This window comes from Ctenopharyngodon idella, chromosome 16 (assembly GCF_019924925.1).
Source record: "Ctenopharyngodon idella isolate HZGC_01 chromosome 16, HZGC01, whole genome shotgun sequence".
NCBI classification, from domain to species: domain Eukaryota; kingdom Metazoa; phylum Chordata; class Actinopteri; order Cypriniformes; family Xenocyprididae; genus Ctenopharyngodon; species Ctenopharyngodon idella.
Window position 1 is genome coordinate 98,997 of NC_067235.1, and position 25,566 is coordinate 124,562.

General features: G+C 37.2%; 1 protein-coding gene across 12 annotated transcripts in view; it reads right to left on the bottom strand.

Annotated features, from left to right (window-relative positions):
• The window catches only part of LOC127497657 (NACHT, LRR and PYD domains-containing protein 12-like), a 62,776-nt gene extending 43,617 nt beyond the window's left edge, over positions 1-19,159 (bottom strand). For all 12 annotated transcript variants that reach the window (XM_051866310.1, XM_051866308.1, XM_051866306.1 and 9 more), the window contains exons 1-4: positions 19,108-19,159; positions 10,126-10,215; positions 9,911-10,048; positions 9,736-9,786 (exon numbers count right to left, since the gene is read on the bottom strand). In XM_051866310.1, the coding sequence (XP_051722270.1) occupies positions 9,736-9,786; positions 9,911-10,048; positions 10,126-10,195 (259 nt within the window). In that variant the 5' untranslated portion in view covers positions 10,196-10,215; positions 19,108-19,159. The remainder of the gene's footprint in view (positions 1-9,735; positions 9,787-9,910; positions 10,049-10,125; positions 10,216-19,107) is intronic.
• Positions 19,160-25,566: the final 6,407 nt, after the last annotated feature.

Genomic DNA, 25,566 nt, shown 5'->3' on the forward strand with positions numbered 1-25,566 from the left:
CCACAACGATTAATAATGAAATAATGAATATACACTTCTAAAAGATAGTAAAATAATAATCAAAGGAGAATACTGAATTAAATCAAAGAGACAAATAAATGAAGTGAACACAGAACGGATAAATGCAATGCTGTTGAACTGAATGTAGGATGGAAGAGAATTGTATGGGAATGCTTCTTATGGAAGCCACCTAATGGCTCTGGTAACATGGTGATAAATAATTGCTTATTTATCATTCAACAAATAATATCCCAATTATTTGTAACAAGCTGACCTCAAGTAACTTATCTAAACAGGTTAGAAAAACATATGCTGCATGTATAAACTAATGCCAAGGTCTCTAGAAAGAGGTTTGGTAAGTTTATATTTACGTTCCACACAGTCAGGTGATCAATCCGGCAGCAGAGACATCTTCCACTGATGATGCAGGCTGCGTGCAGTGGGAGGGCGCGGAGTTGCGATCCAGTAGTCGTGCCACGCTGGGCTGGAGGATGCTGAACTTCGGTTGCGCCGAGAGGGTCCTTTAGGATGGACTGGGCAGCTGGGCCAGATGAATCTTCAAGGAGCCGTGTGGTACAGGCAATGTCGGCCGATGCAGAGGTCCTTTACGGACTGGGCTGCGCTGCTGTAGGAGCCGTAAGGGTCAGATGAAGTCCCTCAATGCTGGGGCCCTTTTTGCAGCTAGAGTGCAGCTGAAAGCAATGTAAAAGGTTTTGCTCGCGAAAGCTTCACCTTAACCGTCTTGTGGTCTCTTTCCTCGTCAGGTCAGAAACTCAGGACGTGGGGTGTCTGTTAATGTCTCCTTCCCCGTCGAGCTGGAAACACAGAACAAGGGTGTGTCTACCCGGGGGACATATTTATCCCTTTCCGATGAGGAGGAGATTGAAATGTGGCGCCTTGCCGATCCTGGAGTGTGATTGGCCACTGTTATCTGAAGCAACCCCGGTGTTGCCCACCCTAGTGTGGAACTCATTTGCATAGCATAAAGTACAGTGTTAAAATAGTGTCTTTAACATTTTACCAATGCATTATTTCTTTACCAAACCTCTTTCAAATTATTAAAGGCATCGTAGGGAACAGACAGACACCAAACACGATATGAAATGATTAAATCATCGTCCATGCATTTGTTTATCTGTTAACAGGTCTGTCCCATGACCTGTTGTTTTAACAGTCAGTGACCATTAACATAAACTGTGTTTTACATGAAGATGGAGTGGATGTGATGCAGTTTCAATCAAATTAAGGCCTCCAAACATAGGTATGAATGGATTTAGATAGATCTCTGTGGCCTCTCTTTATTTCAGTCACTGCTGCTCCATCCAGGGGGTCCTGAAGGAATTTATATGGCAGTCCTTGCCTAAATCTTAGGAATGAGTTTGGTGGTTAGAGTCAATGTGTCGTCCAATGAGAAGTCCTCTCTTTGGTTTTGGTGGGTGCAGAAGGTTCCCCTTCCTGCTCTGGTAGTTGTCCTAACATCTTATCTGATGTTGCTGAACATTTGTTTATGTTCATTCACCAAAGATCCAATCACAGTGTGGCACATCTTCTTACACACCAGCAGTTAGAGAGGGGCCCTGTCGTAAACTGGTCCCTGGAATGCCATCTTAACTGTTGTTCACAGCAAAATCATGTCTGACCCACTCCATGTCTCCAGATATATTGCGCATCTTATGATGTATTATATCTTAGTCATGCAGTTCACTTTTTATAATCAAATAGATGAAATTAAAAAATAACATTATAATAGGCCTATTTAAACAAAGAAAACGTATTTGGTTTCATTTTTTAATGTCTACCAACACGTATACAGTACAGAGAAATGTCATGTCATGAGCAAGAGCGGATTATGAGTCGAGTCGGATCGAGCATCGTTTATTTTTAGACTTATCTGTTGGCCAGTTGTGGTCTGTGCAATAATTATTAAATGTTCTAAACCACTGATTGTGTTTAATTGTTCCACTATAGTAATGATGTACAACGGAGCCCCGACCTTTGCAGAAATAAAAATATACAGACTTTTAGTAGGCCTACATTTTACAGTTCCAGTATTTTTAGGACAATATAAATATAGCCTGCATGCTCTAACAAAACCAAATTTTTAGCATTTTTACTGTATCAGCCTTGTTTTAACTTGGCAAAAGGGCAATGCACACAGCCATTCATGTCGTCACAGAGAATGCTTAAAAGCGGACATAAGGTCGTGACATATACTGCTCTACGAAAGTCACATTTTCAGCAAATAGATCGTTATTAATTCATGCACATCCATACTCTCATTTTCTGCATAATTTTGATTTGACGAAGCTCTCATGTCTGCAGGACACGCCTTTGGAGAGAAATGCAACTTTCATAAGAACTACATAATCAGGGAGTATCTGTTTTCGATTTGAATTGGATCTTTAAGATTAGAAAATTCGAGCTTTCAATAGATAGGCTGTATTTGCTATGTTTGTGGGGCAAATATATGTTCAGTTTCGGTTCGTTTAGGCTTATAGTGGCGCGCTCAAGTTCACATGGAGACAGACGTCAGAAAGCGCATCTGATTGCTTTATTTTACAAAAGCACGACATTTTGTTGTTATTGTGAGTATAGGCCTACACAAGTAGTAGATATTTACAGTTTTTATTTATTTATTTATTTATTTTTATACAGTTTTATGATGTATTACTTGTATCTGTATGACGGAATATTTTAAGTTATAAGAGTTATTTTAAGTGATCGCACCGGCGCCTCCATGTCTCGTAGTAAAGCGCTCAAATTCTTTAACTTTCACCCGAAGTTATCCGTGATCATTTGACAATGTGTGACTACTCATGTTTTGTTGTTCTGCTGTTTGCGCAAGCAAAAAAAAAAAAAAAAAAAAAGAAAAGAAAGAAAAAAGATGAAAAATGTTTGTATTGGGCTCGGTGTGCATTGTCATAATACCACGTTTAATGATTCATGAAAAAAAGAAGTATATTTTTATTTTTGCTCCGTTGTACATCATTACTATAGTGGAACAATTAAACACAATCAGTGGTTTAGAACATTTAATAATTATTGCACAGACCACAACTGGCCAACAGATAAGTCTAAAAATAAACGATGCTCGATCCGACTCGACTCATAATCCGCTCTTGCTCACGACATGACATTTCGGCCTATTATAATGTTATTTTTTAATTTCATCTATTTGATTATGAAAAGTGAACTGCATGACTAAGATGAAAACATCATAAGAAGAAAACATCATAAGATGCGCAATATATCTGGAGACACGGAGTGGGTCAGACATGATTTTGACCACTTCATTAAGTTTTATTTTGTAGAAAGCCTTTCTTTACAGTGAATTTCGTTTAGTAAAAATTGTATCTTAATTTTAATCAATGTTTCATCAACCAATTGCCTGGATTTAATAAATAAGAAGCAAATATATCTGACAATGTAATCCTGACATGGAGGCGCGGGCGCGATCACTGGCGCGTGAACTGGAGCGAGTCTTATAGGCTAAATGAACCGAAACTCAGGCTGCTGGCCTCACATACATAATAAATATATCTATAGAAAGCGTGAAATGTCTACTTTTAAACGAAATAATTCAAAACGAAAAGAAATAGGCTACTCTGATTATGTAGGCCTAATCCGAATGAAATGTGCATCTCTGCGGAGATGATGAGAGTCAGCAATGTCAATCTTTGCAGCCGACACTGATTCACAAAACATTAGTTTATTAACAAACAATTAAAATGTCTCCTTGTTGTTTTTTTGCCACTTTCATAATCATTACTTTTGCCGGTTCTTTATGGCAAGCTTTATGCGTGCGCTTGAGTGCTATATAGATATTGCGTAAACACGCATTATTATGGTTTATTCTCTCCAGTATTTGAGAAATTAAATGAATTTAAATGTGATTAGTCAACTATTGGCTTAAATGAACTACAACTAGTCGACTAGAAATAAGTTATTTCACATATTTTCGATCCAGTATGTCACAAGGGTTTGATCTTGCGCTCCGCTCCCATGTTCTGACACAAACACAGAGAGAGTATTGTACATTATTATCAGTTTAAAATTGTATTTGTGTATGACTAACCTGCACTGTTTCTTTAGAACAAAACTGTGCAGGTCTATCATCTCAAGTCACACACCAATCTTCTTCAGCTAGCCTATGTGTCCCACCCCAACACACACCAGAGAAAAAACTTTGCAGGTCATATGAGAGAGAGAGCATACTCGATTCAGTGAGCTTATAATGCCGCATTTTATTGTCAGTAAGGGTAAGGGCGTTGTTAAATAAATAAATGACATAAGTGGAAAAATGAAATCTATTTTTTTCATAAAATAGCAATTTAAATATATTATTTCTATAGGTTATATAAAAAATAAATAAATAAATAAATAAATAAAAGGGTTGAATAAGCTGATCTAGCATGTTAAATGGTGGCATCCTAGTAAATGAATGGTACACCCCCTTAAGCTCACAGAAATGGTTTGACCCAAGTTTTCAGCAGCCAATGACACTGACCCGTTCAAACAGATTTTTAACGCGTATTTCACGCTATCTAACACGTATTCCACACGTATTTTACGCGTGAAATACAAGTCAAATACACGTATTTAACGCGTTGATTTTTCATGCGTATTTAACGTGTTGTTGACGTGTTAAAATTCACGTGTTTTTGGCCCTTTTGGCCTTCCATAGCAGTGCGGCGCGCTGGTTTTTTCCAGGCATGCCTATGCCGCGGCGAGATGAAAACATCTCAACTTTTCAGAATGCCACAGGTCATGTGACAAGAACCAACCGATCAGCTTCAGCCTTTCCGTAACAACACCGAAAGCTCAGCCGAGCAGCTGATCATAGGTGTACAAGGTGGTTTTTATTTCTTATCTCCATAAATATTTCTAGTGTTAAAGCTAATGCAATGGCTAGAAATCAATTAATCAATTTATCCTTTGCTGATACTTCCTCGTCATGGTGGAGAGCACAGTTCATGGTTGCATAGCAACGACAGACACCACGGAGTGCAAGCGCTTGTAGAAAGGAGGAGAAAGCGGCGCGGCTGCGCTTTACACGCGTTTTAAGGCACGATATGCGAGCGGCCCCTAATAAAAGTTCAGCTGCTCTCGAGACGCGTGTTGTGCTCTGCTACGCTCCCACAGCACTCGCCCTGCTCTGCTTCATACTACAGTAAAGTTAATAATCTTATCCATGAACATGATTTCTGCCCAAGTCCCGTCCCGATTCTTTTCCACCAGCTGTGACGTGAAGACAACATCTCCCATGACTCCGCGCTCAATTCTTTGAAAAGGCGACCTCTAGCGGCGAAAAATTGCATATTGTGCCTTTAAAACTTTTAGACCACTGTAAACTATTTGTGAAATCATCATTTGAGACACTAATATTCTATTTATTTGTATAAGATCTACCGCAGTTGTGCTTAGCCCTGCAGTTGCTACTTGTTATATATTCTTGTTTCCATGTACAGACGGTGACTGTTATTAATGATAATGAACATACACAATATTGGGTTACACTTTATAGTAAGTATACAGTAATAAAGTACTTACAAATCATTTGCATACTAGGTAACACTTTTTTTTAGTGACCTTGTTACACGTGTTACATGAAGTTACATGCGACTAACCCTAAACCAAACCCTAATCCTAACTCTAACCCTATAGTAAGTACATGTAGTTCATTATTCTTACTCAGTTTTTCAATGCATAATTACACTGTAACACAGACACCTTAAAATAAAGCGTTACCACAAAATATTAGTTTATAGTTAATTCATAGTTAATATATTATACAATAGTCTCTACATTGTTAACATATTAATAGGCTATATACAAATAGTGAGTTCTCCATTCAGTCACTGTAATTTTGTTTAATAAGCTCATATGTTAGATAATGTTTTTTATGCTTTAACAACTTATTAACCGTAAATAGTTTCCACTTTAGATTAGATAAATGAAAATAATATATATGTATATATACTGTAATGTGTGTGTATGTGTCATTATATATATATATATATATATATATATATATATATATATATATATTTATTATATATATATATATATATATATATATATATATATATATAGCCAAAAGTATTGGGACACCCCTCCAAATCATTGAATTCAGGTGTTCCGATCACTTCCATGGCCACAGGTGTATAAAATCAAGCACCTAGGCATGCAAACATCACTGCTTCTACAAACATCTGTGAAAGAATGGGTCGCTCTCAGGAGCTCAGTGAATTCAAGCGTGGTACTGTGATAGGTTGCCACCTGTGCAATAAGTCAATTCGTGAAATTTCCTCACTACTAAATATTCCACGGTCAACTGTTAGTGGTATCAGAACAAAGTGGAAGCAATTGGGAACAAAATGTTGGCCAATCAAAAAGTCACAAAATCTCTCACATTCCCAGGTCAGCTCCAGGGCCGTATCTTTACTGAACTCACTAAGAGATTGTTACGTGTAGGCAACGGGTCTCCAATCACCAGCCTCTTTCTGCTCCCAGTCCATATGACGATGTGTCTGCAGATACTTTGATTGGCTTGTTTGCATCGTACAATAATATCAATCAGCCAGGGGTCACCCTCAGCAACCACAGTGCCCAAAAATATGCCAGGGTCCAGTTCTTGAATCTCATTCACCTTTCTGGATGAAGTACACACTTTTTGATAGTGACCCCTTTTCCCACAGGCATGACACAGTACAGTATTTGCAGGGCAGTGAGCTTTTGTACACTTGTGACATCTTGACTGTGGCTGTTTAATTTTTTCTTTTGCTCCATGACCACTTTTGACTCTCTGCCTGCTTTGAGATGGTTTGCTTTTACTTATGACTCTATCTACGGAGCCAAACATTTCAGCATTAACACACTCGTAGATTGCTCTGCTGCTGCTTCACTGCCTCAGTCTGTCTTGCCATATCAATGACTTTATCTAACTGCATTCACTCCGACAGACGTATAGCATTCAACCCAACGACTAATCTGTGTCTGATTAATTCGTCGTGTAATGGCCCTTATTTGCAGAGCTCAGCAGAGGAGAACAGTGCAGTCATGAAGGAGTCGACAGGTTCGTTTTCCCCTTGTTTCCTCACGTTAAAACATGCTCTTTCATAGATTACGTTTTTCTTCACAACAAAGAAAGCTTGAAAACCCTCCTTCACACCCGTAGAATTCCATGAAAACACATTTATTGTTTAATATATTTCATGAAATCCTCTTTCACTATTATTGTTTAAATTATTTTTTCATAATTGAATGTGCTTTTTCGAAAAACGGTTTTTCATAATTATATGCTGAATTTACGAATGACACCTATTTGACGAATCATGTATTTCCGCCCACTGCCTGTTGATTGACATTTGTGAAATGTCCTCTATTATTATGAAAAGCATCTTTGGGAAAATCGTGCTTTGGAAATACATGATTCGTCAAATAGGTGTCATTCGTAAATTCAGCATATAATTATGAAAAACAGCTTTTTGAAAAAGAACATTTAATTATGAAAAAAAATATATATTTAGTGTGTGAAAGAGGATATTGTGAAATATCTTAAACAATAAATGTTGTGTTTTCATGGAATTTTACAAAATAAATAGATACATTTAATTATTGATTTATTTAATAATTGAATTAATAATTAAATAAATTATTTAATTATTTAAGAATAAACTGTTACATTAAATTGTTGTTTTATTGAATTCATTATTTATTTAATTATTTCATTTTGAGTCATTTGGTCCTCCATATGTGTGTAGCATGAAAACGAGTCCACTTTAAACCGCAACATTTTCCTCCAGCAGGGTTTTTCCTGTAGGAGAATTACGAGGCGGCCGCCTCCATCAAATTTCGTGCCGCCTCCGGCTGTCGACAAAACTCAGACAGGCAGTCACATGCTCAGATACTCATTTCCCACCGACACGGTTCTGTCGCGGTTCCCGGTCTGTGTCCATTCTCGAACCGCTCGATACTGCGGATGATCAGCGGGTCGGGCGGGCCTCGTAATAAAAGATAACATTACAATAATGAGAGATAAATCATTAATGTGTTGATTTTAATAAAGACACGAACTCTCATTTCACGGTAAGACACAACGAACGTGTGTCACTCTTTTACTTTCGTTTTCAACTGAACGTATTTCTGTTCATGTAAAAACAATCAAGGAAAACATGCGCCTAGAGCACCTCCTAGTGTTCATTTTATAAAACACAAAGGAGAAACCCTACTTGAGATATTGCTTTATAGCTTAACAGCTAAAATATACACAAGCTTAACTAACAGACATTATTCTGATAAGAGTGTTTTCCTACAATGATGTAATGAAACAGTGACAATTTAAGGTTGAGGGAACATTTTAAATAAATGTTCATTTATAGTAACCTACTTCAGTGTGATATGTTACCATATCATCATGCTTAACACTGAGAATGTGAATAATTGTAATGGGATGATCAGGTTCAGATATCTAAAGCAGAGAATATCATCGGGCGGTTGGCGGGTGGATGATTTATTTTTAACAGTGGATTCAGGTACAACTCAATGACTTTTTCTTTGTTCCATTTGCACACTGAACATGGGTTGGAGCTCTTTGTTTTGAACTCTCAAAGTTCACCAGATTAATGAATTTATCTTTAAAATGTACAGAATTTTTTTCCGGGGGGGGGCATGACCCCAGACCCCCCTACAGGGTGTGTGTCCCCCCCACTTTTCAAACCAAAGTTACACTCTTGAGTTTCCCTACATAGATCATCCCACAGGTTTATGTGGAGATTGTTTTAAGTTCACTTAAATTAAAAGCTGTTTTATTTTTTGGAGCCTAATAAATGTTAAAACTGATACCATTCATTTAACTGTAATGTTGAATGGCAATTATTAATGTTTAAAATTGAAGACATCATTAGCAGTGTTAGTATCAGTGATACTGGCCTTCATTCATAAAAAGGTGTTATTAAACAAGTATTTAAAATATACTGTCTTTATGTTGTTGATTTGGAGATTAACTGTGAAATTATTACATCATAAAATAGATTAAAAACTTGAAAATAACTGACATTAAAACAAGCTGTCTTGTGCTATTGCAACAAAATTATCCAATATAGAAACACAAATACACGGAGTGAGCAAACATTTAGGTGAGATAGTCGTGATGGTAATTGAGCAATGTTTATATGAATAAAAGCCTTAATTAAAATCTTCCTCTCTTCAGAAGAAATTACTGATTTCCTGGACTTTCCTTCTCCTAGACAATGGATGGACAAAAAAAAAAAAAAAAAAAAAAAGATAATATTATAAATATCTATATGACAGTAGGCCTATATACAGCGGTTCTTCCTGTGGTATTAAAAATCGATAATTTTCAAGGTATCGTATCAAAGTAGTTTCATGACAACACTAGAGTGGGGTGCCACAAATTTCTGAACATTTTCAAAGGGTCCCGTGACTGAAAAAAGTTTGGGAAACACTGGTGTAGAGACTACAATATATAAACTATTAATAGTTTGTTAATAATTTGTAAGTACTTCCTTAAGTAATGTTTACTTCAACACTGCGTGTGAGCTGCGTAACATTATGTCTCTGTTCAAACGTTCCACAACCTGATGAACACTTGATGAAACAAACACCAGCCAATGCCAACAGAGGAAACACACTGATCCAACCAAACCAACGAACGTGTGTGTTGGTGTTGGTCAGCATCTGTCAGTACAGTGTGAGAGAACACGACTGTTGTACCTTGATCTACTGTGTGCTTCTCCGTCTGTCTTTCTGAGGCTTTTTGTGGCGCTGTGTGGAGAGAGAAAAGAAGAGAAGTAACATGGAACATGTAACTAAAACATGTCTGCCCATGAGCAGTATCTCCATAAAACAAACTACATTAGTGTCTCAGTAAGTGCTGTTATATTCATACCGTTTCCTGCAGTGTTGTAGATGATGTTCACTGGGGCTGTGAAGGTGTTTCCAGTGAGTACAGGAACATTTGCAGTTCCTCCAGTTTCAGCATTCAGATCAACACTGACTTCACTGTGATCTCTGCTGCTCATCTGGACTGGAATAGAGAGAGATTAAAGACAGTTATTAAATGAAAACTTTAATATTATACTGATATTGTCTTTCCTTTATTACCATCCTTGTGTTTCAGCTTGTCTTCTTTCTGCTCATCTTGTGTGTCACAATGCTGTTCAGCAGATGCCATCGTCCTTCAGTTACTCACTGCTGTTGGACACGAAGAAAAAGCTTTACAATAAGTCCACTTTTACCAGACACTTTCAAAATATAAAGGTACTATTTGAAATATATATATATATATATATATATATTTTTTTTTTTTTTTTTCTCAAATAGTCAGTGAAAGCAGGTGTTGAACCTTCAGAAAATGTTGATGACTTGTAGAGGTCAAACTAAATATTTAGATTGAGTGTTATTTAGCTACACAACTCTATTAGTTATTGGCTTGCTGGCAATCTTCAGGACTCAGACACACTCTCACAGTTTAAGTCTTGAACATAGACTCATGTCTTTATCCTGACACACACCTAACCTATGTCTTAACCTTGTAGTAACGCTGCTTCAGTCAGGTCAGCAGGAATCACACTGTAACTCTGCACTGTAAAACATGAATCTCGCTCCACTAACATCAGTTGTTTGTCTTCAGCCTCCAGATTCAGCTCCTGCTCCAGCCTCGTATCATCATGTGTCCATTAATGACGAACCTCAACCCACATCAGCCGGACACGTCAATAAACACTAACGAACATAACATTTCTTAGATTTGATAGATGAAGATCACTGGACTAACACATTAGATGATCATATTAATTCTGCCACAGTTATTTTTTCTTTAATGAATCACAATTAATTTCATTTTGAGGTAATTGCTACATATTTAATTAGAAGCATCACAACTACTAAACTGTTTTGTCTGTTACATAGGAAAGATGTGTGAGACAAGTGTGAGATGTTTAGGCTAAGATAGATACTTTCCTTTTACAAATGTAGTAGTGTACCAGTGCCTCATGGTTGTTGCATATGTAACACAGGTTAGAATTCAGCTATATAAGAAACAGAAAGAAAAGAATATAATTTTCAAATAATTATAATTCTAATAAAATGCTGAAAGTATTAAACAAAAAGCTGATTAAAGTCATTGCAGTTTAAAATAATAAAATAATTGATAAAATGACTAAATGCTTAAGTGACATATTCAGTCTAAACTGAGACTGCGCGTGGCGTCATTGAGACGAGACGCGGGAGCAATGAAAGAGACACGCATTGCTGATCGCGAGAGAACGAACAAAGATCAATCTGAGGCAAGTATCTAAATAATCCTTTCTGATATTCGAGTAATATTATGTATAATATGTTGCAGACCTATTTAACTATATTGGGTTATTTTAAGAACGTGATTGTTGATGTTGCCGCTGATGATTCCTAGTTGCGAACCCCTGTAAAATCCAGTGCGGGTGTAAAAGCATATGAAACCCCCGGATTTGGTGAGTTTCTAACTAATATTGTTCAGTTTACTGAAAACTGAATGTTATGTTTATTTATTGAAGTTCTGAAGTGTTTTATGTGTGTAATAGTTTCTGAAGGAGTGTGAAATGTGATATAATATTCCATTTAAGCACTTAAATGCTATATTGCACATGATGACATATTCTGGTATGTTTTATATATGTTGAATATGAGAGAAAAGGGTTTTTGAATACTATTTTCATATAGATTGATGTTAATTGATGAATGTGAAGTGAAAACACGGTATTTATTAAAAGAATAAGAAAAAGAAAAACTAAATAAACAGTAAAAATTATTTAGACTGATACATTTTCCCCCCAAGGATTCTATAGATATCGCGATATATCGATATTGTGAATTCTTTTGGCCACAATAACCGTGGTGTGAAAAATCTAATATTGTGACAGCCCTAGTCTCCTCTTAAAGTTTTAGAAGAGATCTCAGTAACATCACACACTGTGCTCAGACTTTTCTCCTCAGCTAGAGACTCTGGACCTCTCACATGTGTCTCCTCTTAAAGTTTAGATGAGATCTCAACAACTTTACAAATTGTGCACCCAAAAAAATAAACAAGTCCATAATTTCAGCCTTTAAGCCTATATTAAGAGTGAAATTATGCAGAAATTAGGTTAACGTTACTCTTAATTGTACATACAATAAGAAAGTAGTACTTTCTTAAAATAGTAATGTACCAGATGCCGTTATCAGGAAAATTGCTACAAGAAAGGTATCCATGCACTTTCTTTGCTGAAAGGCACATTAAATGGCTAATGACCCAATCCTTGACTAATCTGATTATTAATACATAATACTGATAGAAATGTTTGAGTTCACATTGAGACATTTAACTTGGTATACACATTGCAAAGTTGTTGAGATCACTTTTAAAATGTAGAGGAGAAATGTGAGAACACCAAAGTCTCTAGCTGAGGAGAAAAGTCTGAGCACAGTGTGTGATGTTATTGTAATGTATGGGAGCAGGACAACGGAGTTGGAGATCCACGTGCAGGCTTTACTCACAAGAGCATAGTCATACAGGCAGTAGTTCAAACACCAGCAAACAGAAACAGGAAGGCAAGGCAAAAGAGTAGTCCAATACACAGGCTATGGTCAAGGCAGGCAGCAAACGATCATAAACAAGGAATCAGTCCAGGGTCAAAACACAGACAAGGCTAGGCAGGACAAGGAACAGAGAGAACGCAAACAAAGGGCTAAACAATACTCAGCAAAGTGTGAAGAAGTGCAGCTTATAAAGGGAACCTGATGGGAAACAGGTGTGAGTGTGATCAGTGCCTAGCTGAGGGATTGTGGGAAATGTAGTCCAGAGTGAAGTGACTGCGTGTGTGCAATGAAAAAGTCTTAATGGTGAAACGGAGACCTCCGGTGGGGAGTGGAAGGAAGCGGCAGTGGGCAGAAACGTGACAGTTTTTGAGATCTCTTATGAAACTTCAGACAAGTGTACGAGATCCAGTGTCTCTAGCTGAGGAGAAAAGTCTGAGCACAATGTGTGATTGTTGAAATCTCTTCTAAATTTTAGAGGAGACAAATGTGGGAACTTCGTAGTCTTTAGTTTAGGAGAAAAATATGAGCTCAGTGTGTGATGTTACTGAGATCTCTTCTGAATCTTTACAGGAGACCATTGTGAGAGTGTTGAGATTTTGTCTCAGGAGACAAGTGTGAGAAGCAGGAGACTCAAGCAAAAGTCTCCATTTGATGTTGAGGTAACCTCATTCACGTCTGGGAGAAACATTTGAGATGTTAAAGAGATCTCACTTTTGATTTTTCTTTCCTATGGGTAAAGCTCTGTAAATACTTTACTTGAATTTTATTTGGTCCTGACCTATTTTAGGCACGCTCTGGTGCAAAAATAAAAAACCAAGTCTGGACCTGTCAGTGTTAAATAATTATAAACCGATCTCAAAATTGCCTTTTTTGGCTAAAATAATGGAGAATGTGGTTCTTATTCAACTTTTGACATTTTTAAATGAAAAAAATTTCAGTCTGGTTTAGGTGTGCATAGCACTGAATCTGCTCTTCTCAATGTGACAAATGATTTGATGATGTTGGCAAATGTTCTAACCTTTTCCTGTAAATTATTAAATGTATTCAATAAATGCAATTAGAATAAGAACATGTTGATTTGTTATCAATCAAATTAAATTAGTATCAACAAAATCCATGTTTGTACTGCAGAAGAAACAGAAGCAGCATCTGAAGCACATTTATATGTATTTACAGTGTTTTTAATGAAGCTCAGATGTGCAATGAAAGCATTTTCTCCGCAGTTACAACTGCAGAAATAATGTTATGAGATTAATGGGCCACACTTTAGATCAGGGTCCAATTCTCACTATTAAATAACTATTAGCTATTCTGTTATATGATTTATAGATATAAGCTATAGATATCTAAGTGATATAATGGTTACAAACATGAAAATGCTGTTGAATGTTAGATGAAACATATACTGCTAAAGAGAGAACAGTTGTTGTTTTATAATATAAATGAAAAACATATGAACTGAATTATTGATTTGTGCTTGAATCCTGATAATTGCTGATTGCAGCTACATTAACACTACATTAACATTACATTACAACACTTAATGAACACACAAACACTCTAAACTGTGATACTGTATTTTTGTATTCTCCACACATGAGTTTTGCACACTTCTGTATGTTGTTGTTTTCAGTTTTTAATTGACAGGAGGGTGAACGAGGGGACTCAAACCTGCAGAACCTGTGTGTCCTGATCTAGTGCACTACCACTGTGTCACTGATGACGTTACACTGATAATGGAGGAGAAATGCTGCTCTTTCACATGGAGTTCAGCATACAGACAGAAGGAGGCAGTATTACATCAAAACTGTCTGCAGACGTCATCAATCTGTTGAGTTTCTCTCTCAAAGAGCGCATCATAAGAAATACTGTTAGAAAAAGCATCAATCACTCACTAATGAACAGTAAAACAGAGAAAACAGTGATTTCACAGCATGTGACAGTAGTATCAGAATGTTCGGCCTTCTGTGATTCACTTACAAAGACACACTTGATCATCTGTTTGATCATGACATGAGGAGGATTCAATAAAATCATCAGAATGACTTCAGCACAGCATTAAAGTCTCAGAAGTGACCAATGACACATCAGAAGATGACACACACACACATGAAAACAACCGAAGAAAGGATGATCCATGAACGAAGCCCATCAAATGAACACAACACCACAGATCACAGAGATCCTCCACCAAACCTCTACTGCTGAAGGAGCCCATGCCTCTTAACCTCGAACTAGGGCTTGTAATGACAGAGCTGATCAATAAAGAAGACCCTCTTTTGTTCCACAAACTTTAAGATCAAATGGCTAATTAACACCTTTGTGACATTAATGCATAAATCCCCGGTCATATCAGGAGACGGTCTCAAGGCCCAAATCAACACAGACCTAAACAGTGACCTCCTCCAGGACATCTCCTATCCAGCTGCACAATCCAGAGACATCTTCTCTTAAACCAGCAGAAACTTCAATGAATTCACTCAAGATCTTAACAAACAACGGTCTCAAAATTGCTGCCAATAAGCTGCATTAATTTGCCTTAGATATATCTTATGTATCATGTGTGTTTTATATAACCTCTGGAGATCTTTCTCTGTGTTAAACATTTACAGCTAAATTCATATGAACTTCTACCTCAATTATGGGAAGTATACTTTATTAGAAAATTACTCACTGCTGTTGACTAAAGAACTTTTGTAGCTTTAATAATGATTATCTATATTTAATTTAGGCTATAAATTATGCAGTGCAGACTGTTTGATAACTTTATTCAATTTCTGTATTTGTCCTATCTGTTAGACGGTAGGAAAGGCACAGGTAAATATGACATTTATTATGGGTTTATGTGAGGATTGTTCCAAGTTCACTTAAATTAAAAGTTGTTATATTTTTGAAGCCTAATAAATATAAAAAATTATATAGCTTTCAATTACACTGTAATGTTGCCAGTATCAGTGATACTGGCCTTCATTCATAAAAAGATGCCATTAAACAAGTATTTAAATATACTGTCTTCATGTTGTTTCTTTATGTTGTTTTAATTTGGAGATTAACTGTGAAATTATTACATTATAAAATATATTATAAAAGTATAAATGTTTTTAATTACGATAAATCACGATTAATCACAGAAAATGTGATTAATCAAGTTAATTTTTTAAATCGATTGACAGCACTAGTTTTAACACAGAACCGCTCAGGGGTGCGTTTCCCAAAAGTATCGTTAGCCAACTAACATCACAAGTTCCGTCGTTACTAACATAGTTCAACGATTTGGTGTTTCCTGAAACCATAGTTCAAACGAACATTCGCAAACTGCATCGCAAACTTGTGTGGTTGGAACGACAGCTCTCGAGCTGTGGGTAGAAGCAGAGTTTCTTGTTTTTATGACATGTGGACTTAATAAATCATTATCTTGAGCAAAATAAGCAAGATGACATTCAGTAAAATGTATATCTTTTATTTCAAATATATACAAATGTCATTTATATATTTTAGTTTGTCAAGAGATTTAAAGCACTGTTTTTGGAGAGTGCTCATGTGTGTACGTGCTCTAGTACGTCAGAACAAGCATTTGATCTAATTGATTGGGATTAATGTTGGAGTGTTTAATATTTTTATATTGTAATACTATCACAGTTACTCTCCAAACTAATGTAGAAGCAACAGTATATTTTAAATATTTGTTTAATGTGTCGTGACAGATCGCTGTAGCGCCTCAGTTCAATAGTGTTTAGAGTTTAGAAAATGTGACTACAGAAAGAATGAACTGATTAAAACTGTAGAAGTGTTTGTTAGTTTAGCACTTGTGCATTTTGAACATGAAGTTATCTGAAAGCTGATGAGGAGAGCTGAGTAAAGAGATTTGAAAAAGTGTATTGAGAAACATGTCCTAAAGATAGTAAAAAGTGTAGATGACTTTACTTGTGTTCATCATCCCATCTGGGTTTGATTTAAAAATAAATGCTCATTATCTCAGTGTTAAAGCTGTCACTTCAACAGTCCAGTCTGGGAGTAAACTGGGTGTCAGCGCCACCTGCTGTACTGATGTGAATTTGATCTTCATTCAGCTCTTCATCTATTCTTTTTACATTTGGTTTGAAACTATGAAGTGAAAATCTCACGCACACAACAGATCCACACAGACACACAATCATCAACTCACAGATCAGACACAATATATGAAATCTGACAACACAAACCATGAAAGATTGTGGAGGCTTGATATCAATGCAAGATAACACCAAATCCAAATTAAAATGAAACGTTTTCAGGATAAATAACCAGCATCACACACGATTATGCTTAATAAATCGAGAGGAGAAGAAATTGTGATGATAAATGAAATATGATTCATAGTTCATCTGAATCAACACTGAACTGATTGAGCTGAATAACGACACTACTGTCTTTCAGAGCCGCTTTACAGCAGAATCTGAACCGTCTCCACAGCTGTTTCCATGACTGATCCTGTTTTTATCACTGTGAAGCTGTTTGACAAACTACATCAGTCCAGACAACATCCCAGCCATCGAAACACCAGCGATGACAGAGACAGAAGAAGCTGCAAGAGAAAACAGCACTTGGATTGTGAAAGCAAAGACACTTTCAGCTATTTGAAGATCTCCTCTGAGTCTCCAGAAGATCTTCCTCATGTGAACAGAGACTTGATTCCAGCAGAGCTGATGGAGAAGAGGATCTCCGGCCTGCTGGAAACAGCTCCAGGTTAACTTTACCAGGTTCAGCAGGTAATATAGTCACTGGTCCTGCCTCAAGCCTCGAGTGTCGAGTCTAGTTTATTTACAGAGCGCTTTACCACTACACTATAGACTCTACAGTCAGTAAAAACACCATAAAACATCAAATATATATATATCACAAACATAAACATAAAACAAAACACCGCCCCAAAAACACCAAGAAAATAAATATGTAGACAACCAAGAAAACGCCATAGAAAATAAGGATGTTTTTAAGTGAGATTTCCACATCTCAATGGAGGAAACAGATCTGTTATCAGCCGGAAGGGCGTTACACAGCCTCAAACCAGAGAGAGTCAATGTGCTGATCTTTCTGTCACTGTTTTTTTAAAACACACACACACAAACACACACACACACACCCCACACACACACCCCCACACTCACACACACCCAGGTTTGTTTTGTTATCTCAGTGAGGACTCTCCATAGGCGTAATGGTTTTTATACTGTACAAACTGTTCATTCTCTCCCCTACACTACCCCTACCCCTAAACCTACCCATCACAGGAAACTGTCTGCATTTTTACTTTTAATAAAACATTGTTTAGTATGTTTTTTAAGTCATTTGGTTTGTGAGGACAAATGAAGTGTTCTCATAAAACATGTTTATGTTGTAATACACATGTCATTGTACACAGCTGTGTCCTCATAAACCATATATACAGTCAAACCAAAATTTATTCAGACACTTTGAACATTTCATTCATTAATACAGTTTATTTAAAAAAATGGTAATAAAATATGACAAGATCTCAGAGTTAAACTGTGTCAGAAAAAAATAATCTTAATTATGTCAGATAACACTTAAGCAAAACATGGTCAGGTCAAAGTGTCGGAATAATTTTTGGTCCCAGATTTTTTATCAATTTTCCTGGTAGTCCACTGTATGAGGAATTTTTGGATATAGTATGTCATAGTTTGCTCTATTTTGCTATCCTCACTTACATAAATGAGCTATAGTGTCCTGCACACACTAGTAAAAATATATCAAAAAATATATCTAGTGTCTGAATAATTTTTGGTTTGACTGTATATTCATACACTCACAGGCCTTCCAGAAAGCAGGTTTGTTTCTCAGAGAAGATGTTTCAGGGTTAGTTTACTTCAGATAAACGTCTCTAAGCTTCAGTTCACGAGTTCACATATCTATATAATTAAATAGAGTAAAGTTATGTGTATTTGGCGTGCTGTCCGGGGAGAGGGCTCCGAGCTCAGAATTTTGGCCTGAACCCAGAGTACTGCCCCCGGTGTGGTAAAAGCAGATAGAGCTAGAAGTGAGGAGATGGGGTGGAGGAGGGATGCTGATAAACTCTCAGATGAACAGAGGTACGTCTGCTGAATTTATACCTCTTGACATTAGTTGAGTTGATTAACTGAATGCTCTCCATCTGTGCTAATTGGGTTAATTATCTGAACTTGCTCCTCCCAAATTTTGTTAATAAATCATCTATCAGTTTTCTATGGAGCCCCGCACATGACGCACGCTTTACATAGTTGTTCCCTCGATTTATAAATCGTGCGCATGATTTAGCCTACTATTTTTTTCCTGCATGTCATGTGCGGGGCTCCGTAGTTTTCAGCACATGTGTGAAAGCACAGATTATGTGTCAGTTAATTATAAATCATTATTATTCAGCACAACTTTTCCCATCTCACATTTCACAGATCTGCATTCAAAAGTGAAAATATTGTATATATTTATGGACTCTTTTTTTTCATCTGTTTTTGAAAATAGATGAAAACAACAAAAGAAAGATGAAGCACTCACCTCAAACAATATTTGAAAACTTTTCTTTCTTCTCTTCTGAACTGTCGTGTTGAACAGCAGCTCTGAAATTGTTCACTTTATGTGAAATAAAGGAAGTGAAACTGCTTTTCAAGTGTCAGTGACAGTCAGATGTCAGCAAACACACGAACTCTTCTCTGAAATGTGTGTTCTCACTAACTGAAGTTTTTAGTAGTAGTTTTTTCAAGTTTGTTGATACAACCCGAATTCCAGAAATGTTGGGACGTTTTTAAATTTGAATAAAATGAAAACTAAAAGACTTTCAAATCACATGAGCCAATATTTTATTCACAATAGAACATAGATAACATAACAAATGTTTAAACTGAGAAACTTTACAATTTTATGCACAAAATGAGCTCATTTCAAATTTGATGCCTGCTACAGGTCTGAAAATAGTTGGGACGGGGGCATATTTACCATGGTGTAGCATCTCCTCTTCTTTTCAAAACAGTGTGAAGACGTCTGGGCATCGAGGTTATGAGTTTCTGGAGTTTTGGTGATGGAATTTGGTCCCATTCTTGCCTGATATCCACCTGTTTCCGCGGGGCGCTACTGTAAAAAAGAACGTGGGTACAACTTCCGGTGAGGCGGCGGAAGTAGCATACCAATGGTATTTTGTGTGCTAAAAAGTGTTTTTTGGATCATTGTTTACTTTGTAAAGTTGCAAACCTTAATGAGAGATGTCGTTACAGCACTCAGGGACAACATTTCAATCTAGTACATTTATTAGTTAATAATATCACAATACAACAAACAGTTTTTGTGCCCTTAACTACAAGAGCGTCCTGACAACACATGAACAAGCCACTGTCTGTTCTTCACCTGTCACTGATGCACCAAAGCCTTATGATGTGATGTTTTACTCCTACTGGTGTCGCGCGTGCCAGAGCCAGTCGCGTTTCCACTGTCATATATGCGATGCTAAAGGCTACTTATGTTAACCATTGTGATAATAAATACACGCGTTTATGGAAAATACCAGAGACTGCTTGAGGAACGTAAAAAATTCTTGTATCATTATAATCGTGTATTTATTTGGTTTAATGTTTTATCTGTCTCTTCCCTGTGCCTTTGTTGATACCGGATGTATACGCATATCTTTCACAGATTCACACTCCAGTTAACTCGTACAACTCATAACTCCTGTTTTCTTCTCATGAGCTCCCTCTGATCGCAATCATCGCATAATTTCGAAGAAAATTAATAGAAATGCTTAGAAACGTGATGTAAACATATGATATTTTATCAATATATTTCTAAATGTGTAAGTCTTTGGATTTAAAAGCCTTAATGGAGTTGTTTTGTGCATCTTGTGATGGTAAATAAATGGAAGCAGGTTCAACTGATTAAGTATGTGTTCTCTTTTTATGTCAATATAAATATCAGTTAGATTCGGCATGATTGATGTGCACTCCTGACATAAATTAATAAATTACTGTTACTGTAACATTTTTTATTGTAAAACATTGTTCAGATATTGATGCTGGAATCTTTAAAAAAAAGAGTCACAAAGTCTTTAAGTAAAGGCCAAACGTTTGCTAGTTTGGGTCGCTAAATCTTGAATGACTGTCAACTGTTGAATGAATGAGTGTCACGTCCAGCTTGTTTACTTCGAACCGGAAGACACTCCCACTTTTGACGCAAGGCCTCATGGGGCGTAGGAAACTTGTGGATCGGTTTCCAGCTGCAGAAGAGTTTGTGGTCGTCTTTGATGTATTTTTCGTTTGATGCTCCAAATGTTCTCTGTAGATCTGGGGCCGGATTTACGAAACATTCTTAAGAATAAAATTCTTCTTAACTGCTAATTTCCTCTTATTTTCAAACTTAAGAAAAAAAAAAAGAATATTTTGTATTCTCAAAAACTTTTCTTAAGAATGTTCTTTTTTTTTTCTTAAGATTGTTCTTAAGATCAAATTTAAGAAGTATTCATATTCCCGAAAAGAATGTTCATAAAAATCATCGTAAATAACTTCTTAAAGTTAGGATAACCTCCAACCTGTCTTAAATAGATGCTCAATGAATTTATTGGGTCGTTTCAAATATTAAGCATACGACATAACACTAGCTAAATATAATACATATTATTTGTACCCTGAATGTGGACGAGCACTCTAAAGTCTGAAATTACACTATTGATCATCTGCGCGTACCTGTATATGATGCGCTAAAAGTGCGTTCACGCGGCCTCGTAATTCCTGTAGTTACGAGATTCTGGCTCGTAAAAAGCGTTCACGTCCTCGTAGAGCTCGTAATTACAGCTTGTAAGCTGAGAGTTTTCTGAAAGCTCCCAGATGTACCACCTGACCGCTGTAGATTCAGAGGCGTTGATAGTGGTGCCATGGAAACACATTATTCCCAGTCCAAGGACGTGAACAGCTCCGAATATAACGTCACGTGTGATCATCTCAAGATTCCGGTATTTATGGCGTGAACGCAGCATTACTCAAGCTTGTACGGAGAACGGCCCAAGACGTTAGCACGATTTACTAATTCGTTTCCTCGATTTATAAACAGATTTAGCAAATCCAGGGAAAGAATTAGTAAATCATGAGCATGATTTAGCCTACTATTTTTTTCCTGCATGTCATGTGCGGGGCTCCGTAAGCTAGAACCAGCGAGGCAGCACACACAGATACAGGACGCATTCACTCTAGAGAGAGCGCAAAAAAGAGAACAAATGAATGGGAAAGAACGTTGCATCTTGAGACAGGTTTTTTTAAAATAACGATTTTAACGGTCCATTAAAACATGACAGAGTGATTAGCTCCCGTCAAACAACCACAACGAAAATAGTCTGCGCGCTCATTATGATATCTGCGGTAGCCTAATCTACAGGCGGTGACGGGCTTTGAGGTGTTTTTCATTCAGCGAGTCTTCAGCAATTACCCCCTTTCAATCAAAGAAACACCCTTCATTTTCTTCTTAAGTAAAAAATTAAGATCTTGCCCTAAGTTCTTAAGAAAATATTTCAGAACTTCCTAAGAATTTTTCAAGAATTGCACTTAGGAACATTCTTAAGAACTTCTTAGAATTTATCTTAAGAATTTTCTTAACTTCTTTCTTAAGAAAGAAACGCAGGCAGGTCAATTCACACCCGGACTCTTCTACGACGAAGCCATGCTGTTGTAATAGCTGCAGTATGTGGTTTAGCATTGTCCTGCTGAAATACACAAGGCCTTCACTGAAATAGAGATCGTCTGGAGGGGAGCATATGCTGCTCTACATTTTTACTTTATCATAAAAACTCATTCTGTATGATTTATACGCCTTTTGAAAAATGGGGACATGGAGTAATGCCCTCATAACCCTCTCCTTGAAATACCTATGTCATTATACATGACACAAAAATGTGCCACACTCACACACACACACACTCACACACACACACACACAAACACACTCACACACACACTCACACACACACACTCACACACACACACACAAACACAAACACACTCACACACACACACACACACACACACACACTCACACACTCACACACACACACACACACACACACACACTCACACACACAAGACTGCACATTGAAGAAAATAGTATCATTACGCAGTATCATCACTGGCAGCTGCCAAGTCACTCCCTAACAACCAAACAGAATACCCTAGCAACCGTTTAGCAAGACCTATATCTCTGCATCAGAACATTGCAGAGGCATGGCGGTTGGCTCTTTTGACTCATGCTAGCAAACTGGACTTCCAACATGCTACACATGCTAGCAGTGAATAGCTACATGCTAATAGTGATTAGCTAAGTACTAAATCATGTTAAGAACTCTATAAAAACTCCATCGTAACCATCTGTGACAACTACCCACCACCTAGTAACACCATAGCAACCACCCAGGTTACCATAGCAACAGCCTAGCAACTGCCCAGAACACCCTAGCAACCGCTTAGCAACACCTTACCAACCACCCCAAGTACCTTAGCAACTGCCTAGCAATACCCTAGCAACCAGCCAGGTTACCATAGCAACTGCCTAGAAACCACCCAGGATACCCTAGCAACCACCCAGGATACCCTAGCAACCACCTAGCAACCACCCCAAGTACCTTAGCAACTGCCTAGCAACACCCTAGCAACCACCCAGGTTACCATAGCAACATATGATGTCAAAGTTGGGTTTTGTTAAATTAATGTAAAGTTTTGAATGAAGTGTTTCATTTTGCAAAATAACTGAGGTGTTGTGCTACTTGTGTGTGTGGATGTGTGAATTGTGTGTAGTGTTTTGACAAAATGAGCCTTGTTTTTAGAATTGAGCTTAAGAATCGTAAAAAATTGTAACAGACCAATTGTGTCATTATTCAGTGTTGATTCAGTTCAGTTCAATAACTGTGTAAAACTCATCAGTTGTGCACACATACTGTATTTACAGTGTGTTTGTGAGTGACAAACTCCTGTACACTCCGCTGCACTCTGAACAAGAAAAACTACACAAGATAGTAGTGTTTTACATTTCTCACATCTGTGTGTAGCAGTGGTGTGCAGTGGTGTTCTGAAATGAGGAGGCACATTTTTTATTCATTTATGAATCAATGTAAATTCATGTGCATTACTCTTAACGTTGACACATCTTCATTGTTAAATGAACATCAAAAAAGAAACCAAATACAATTCTATTTTGTAATTTTACATTAACAATGTATTGTAATAAATGTTCTATTTATCAAAACCAAGTCAATCTCATCAAGTTAGTGTTTTAAGCATTTCTACATTCATTCCAAAATAATAACTAAAGGCAATAATAATTTAAACAATATATTTTATTTGTGTATTGATGTTTATCTTTTTAATTGTCAACTTAGGCTATTTTGGATCATCAGTCATGCTCCGTAAACACCGTCTGTCACAGACACGAAGATGTATTTTTAATTTCACCAAGCTGATTGCACTAAAAATCATGTTTTCAGTCCATTTCGAGTTTGATTTCGACGTGACATAAAGCGGTGATATCCAAATTGTAGAAGGTTGAAATTCTCCTCTAGCTCTGGCCGTGGGCCTGAGGGTGTTCAACCGCATCAACGCATTTCGGGGTATGTAATTGTATTGATTTATGTTGCCGCATTATTTTTAGTGCCGTCGACTAATAGCGGACTGTTTATTTAGTGTGATCCAGGCAGTATTGGTGGATCGTTCACCACTCTTATTGAGGACCAGTCAATGGCCAGTCATAAGTGAACACGTGTTTGTGTGTTTTAAGATCAATCGGTGTTGTTTTGGTTTTTTCTATTTGATTGATTTAGTTGTATTTTCTTTAATTTGGTATTTTGTGTTTTTTGTTTATTGTGTTCTTAAAAATTGTGAGTGGCTATTGTTATCTTTGACTGTCTGTTTTCAATTCCCTTATAACCAGCAAGGGCTATTATTGTTACAATAGGACCAGCCAGGAGACAGGAGAGAAGTTTAACAGGTTGTTTATTGAGCACAAGCAGAGTAGATGGTGACAACAGGTGAGTATGCAGATGCAAGTTCGTGACTGGTGAATGGTATAGAGAACGATACTGTCCTTTGTGGTTGCAGAGTGCTGATGGAGAATGATACTTGCTGACTGGAGACGATGACTGCAGACAACACTTCACACACAGACTGGATACAAAGGAGGGAACTCGGAGACAAGGGGAACAGGTAAGTAGCGAGGAGAGTCCTTGAGGTAAGCATACAGGTAAGTCCTTAGATGCGAACGAGACCGGACAATGTGACTGTGTGTTAGTGTCTTAAGTAGTGCTGGTGATGAGTGAGCTGATGAGGTGCAGGTGGCGGTGATCAGTACTCCGGGGAAGGTGTGCGCTGTGATTGGTGGATGTTGGAGCCTGGTGTGTCTGTGACAATTATCTGCTGGAGGGTTTATTGTATTTTGTTTTGTTTGTTTGTTGTTGTGTGGATTGTAGTTTTGGTTATTTATTTTTATGGAGAGTAATTTTATTTTGCTTCACAGTTTTGTGGGAAAGTGTGAATTTTTTTTGAGGGTTTCGTTTACATTGAATTTATTGGGGTTTTCTGTTTTTTTTTTTTTTCCCAAATGTTGAATTATCACAAGGGATATTGATATTGTCAAGTCAAGATGCATCATTACCGGTGGTCACTGAATGCTATTTTTATGTCAGAATAGTTTTGTACTTGTGACGTGTATTTTTCTAACGTATTGTGTGTTTTGTATGATTATATTTTTAAGAATATTTAAGTGTCAAATAAAGAAGATTGGTTGTGCACCTCTCTGTGTCACAGACACGCCAGGCTCTACACTCACCCAATCACATCGCACTCCCTCTCCTGAGTACTGACAAGCCACACCTGACGCTCATTCACACTCATCACCACAGCCACATAAAAGTCACGCCAGTTCACTCAGTCACTGTCCGGTCTCGTTAACACATACCAGTGTTTACTTACCTCCAGGACTCCCTTACTCGACTACTTA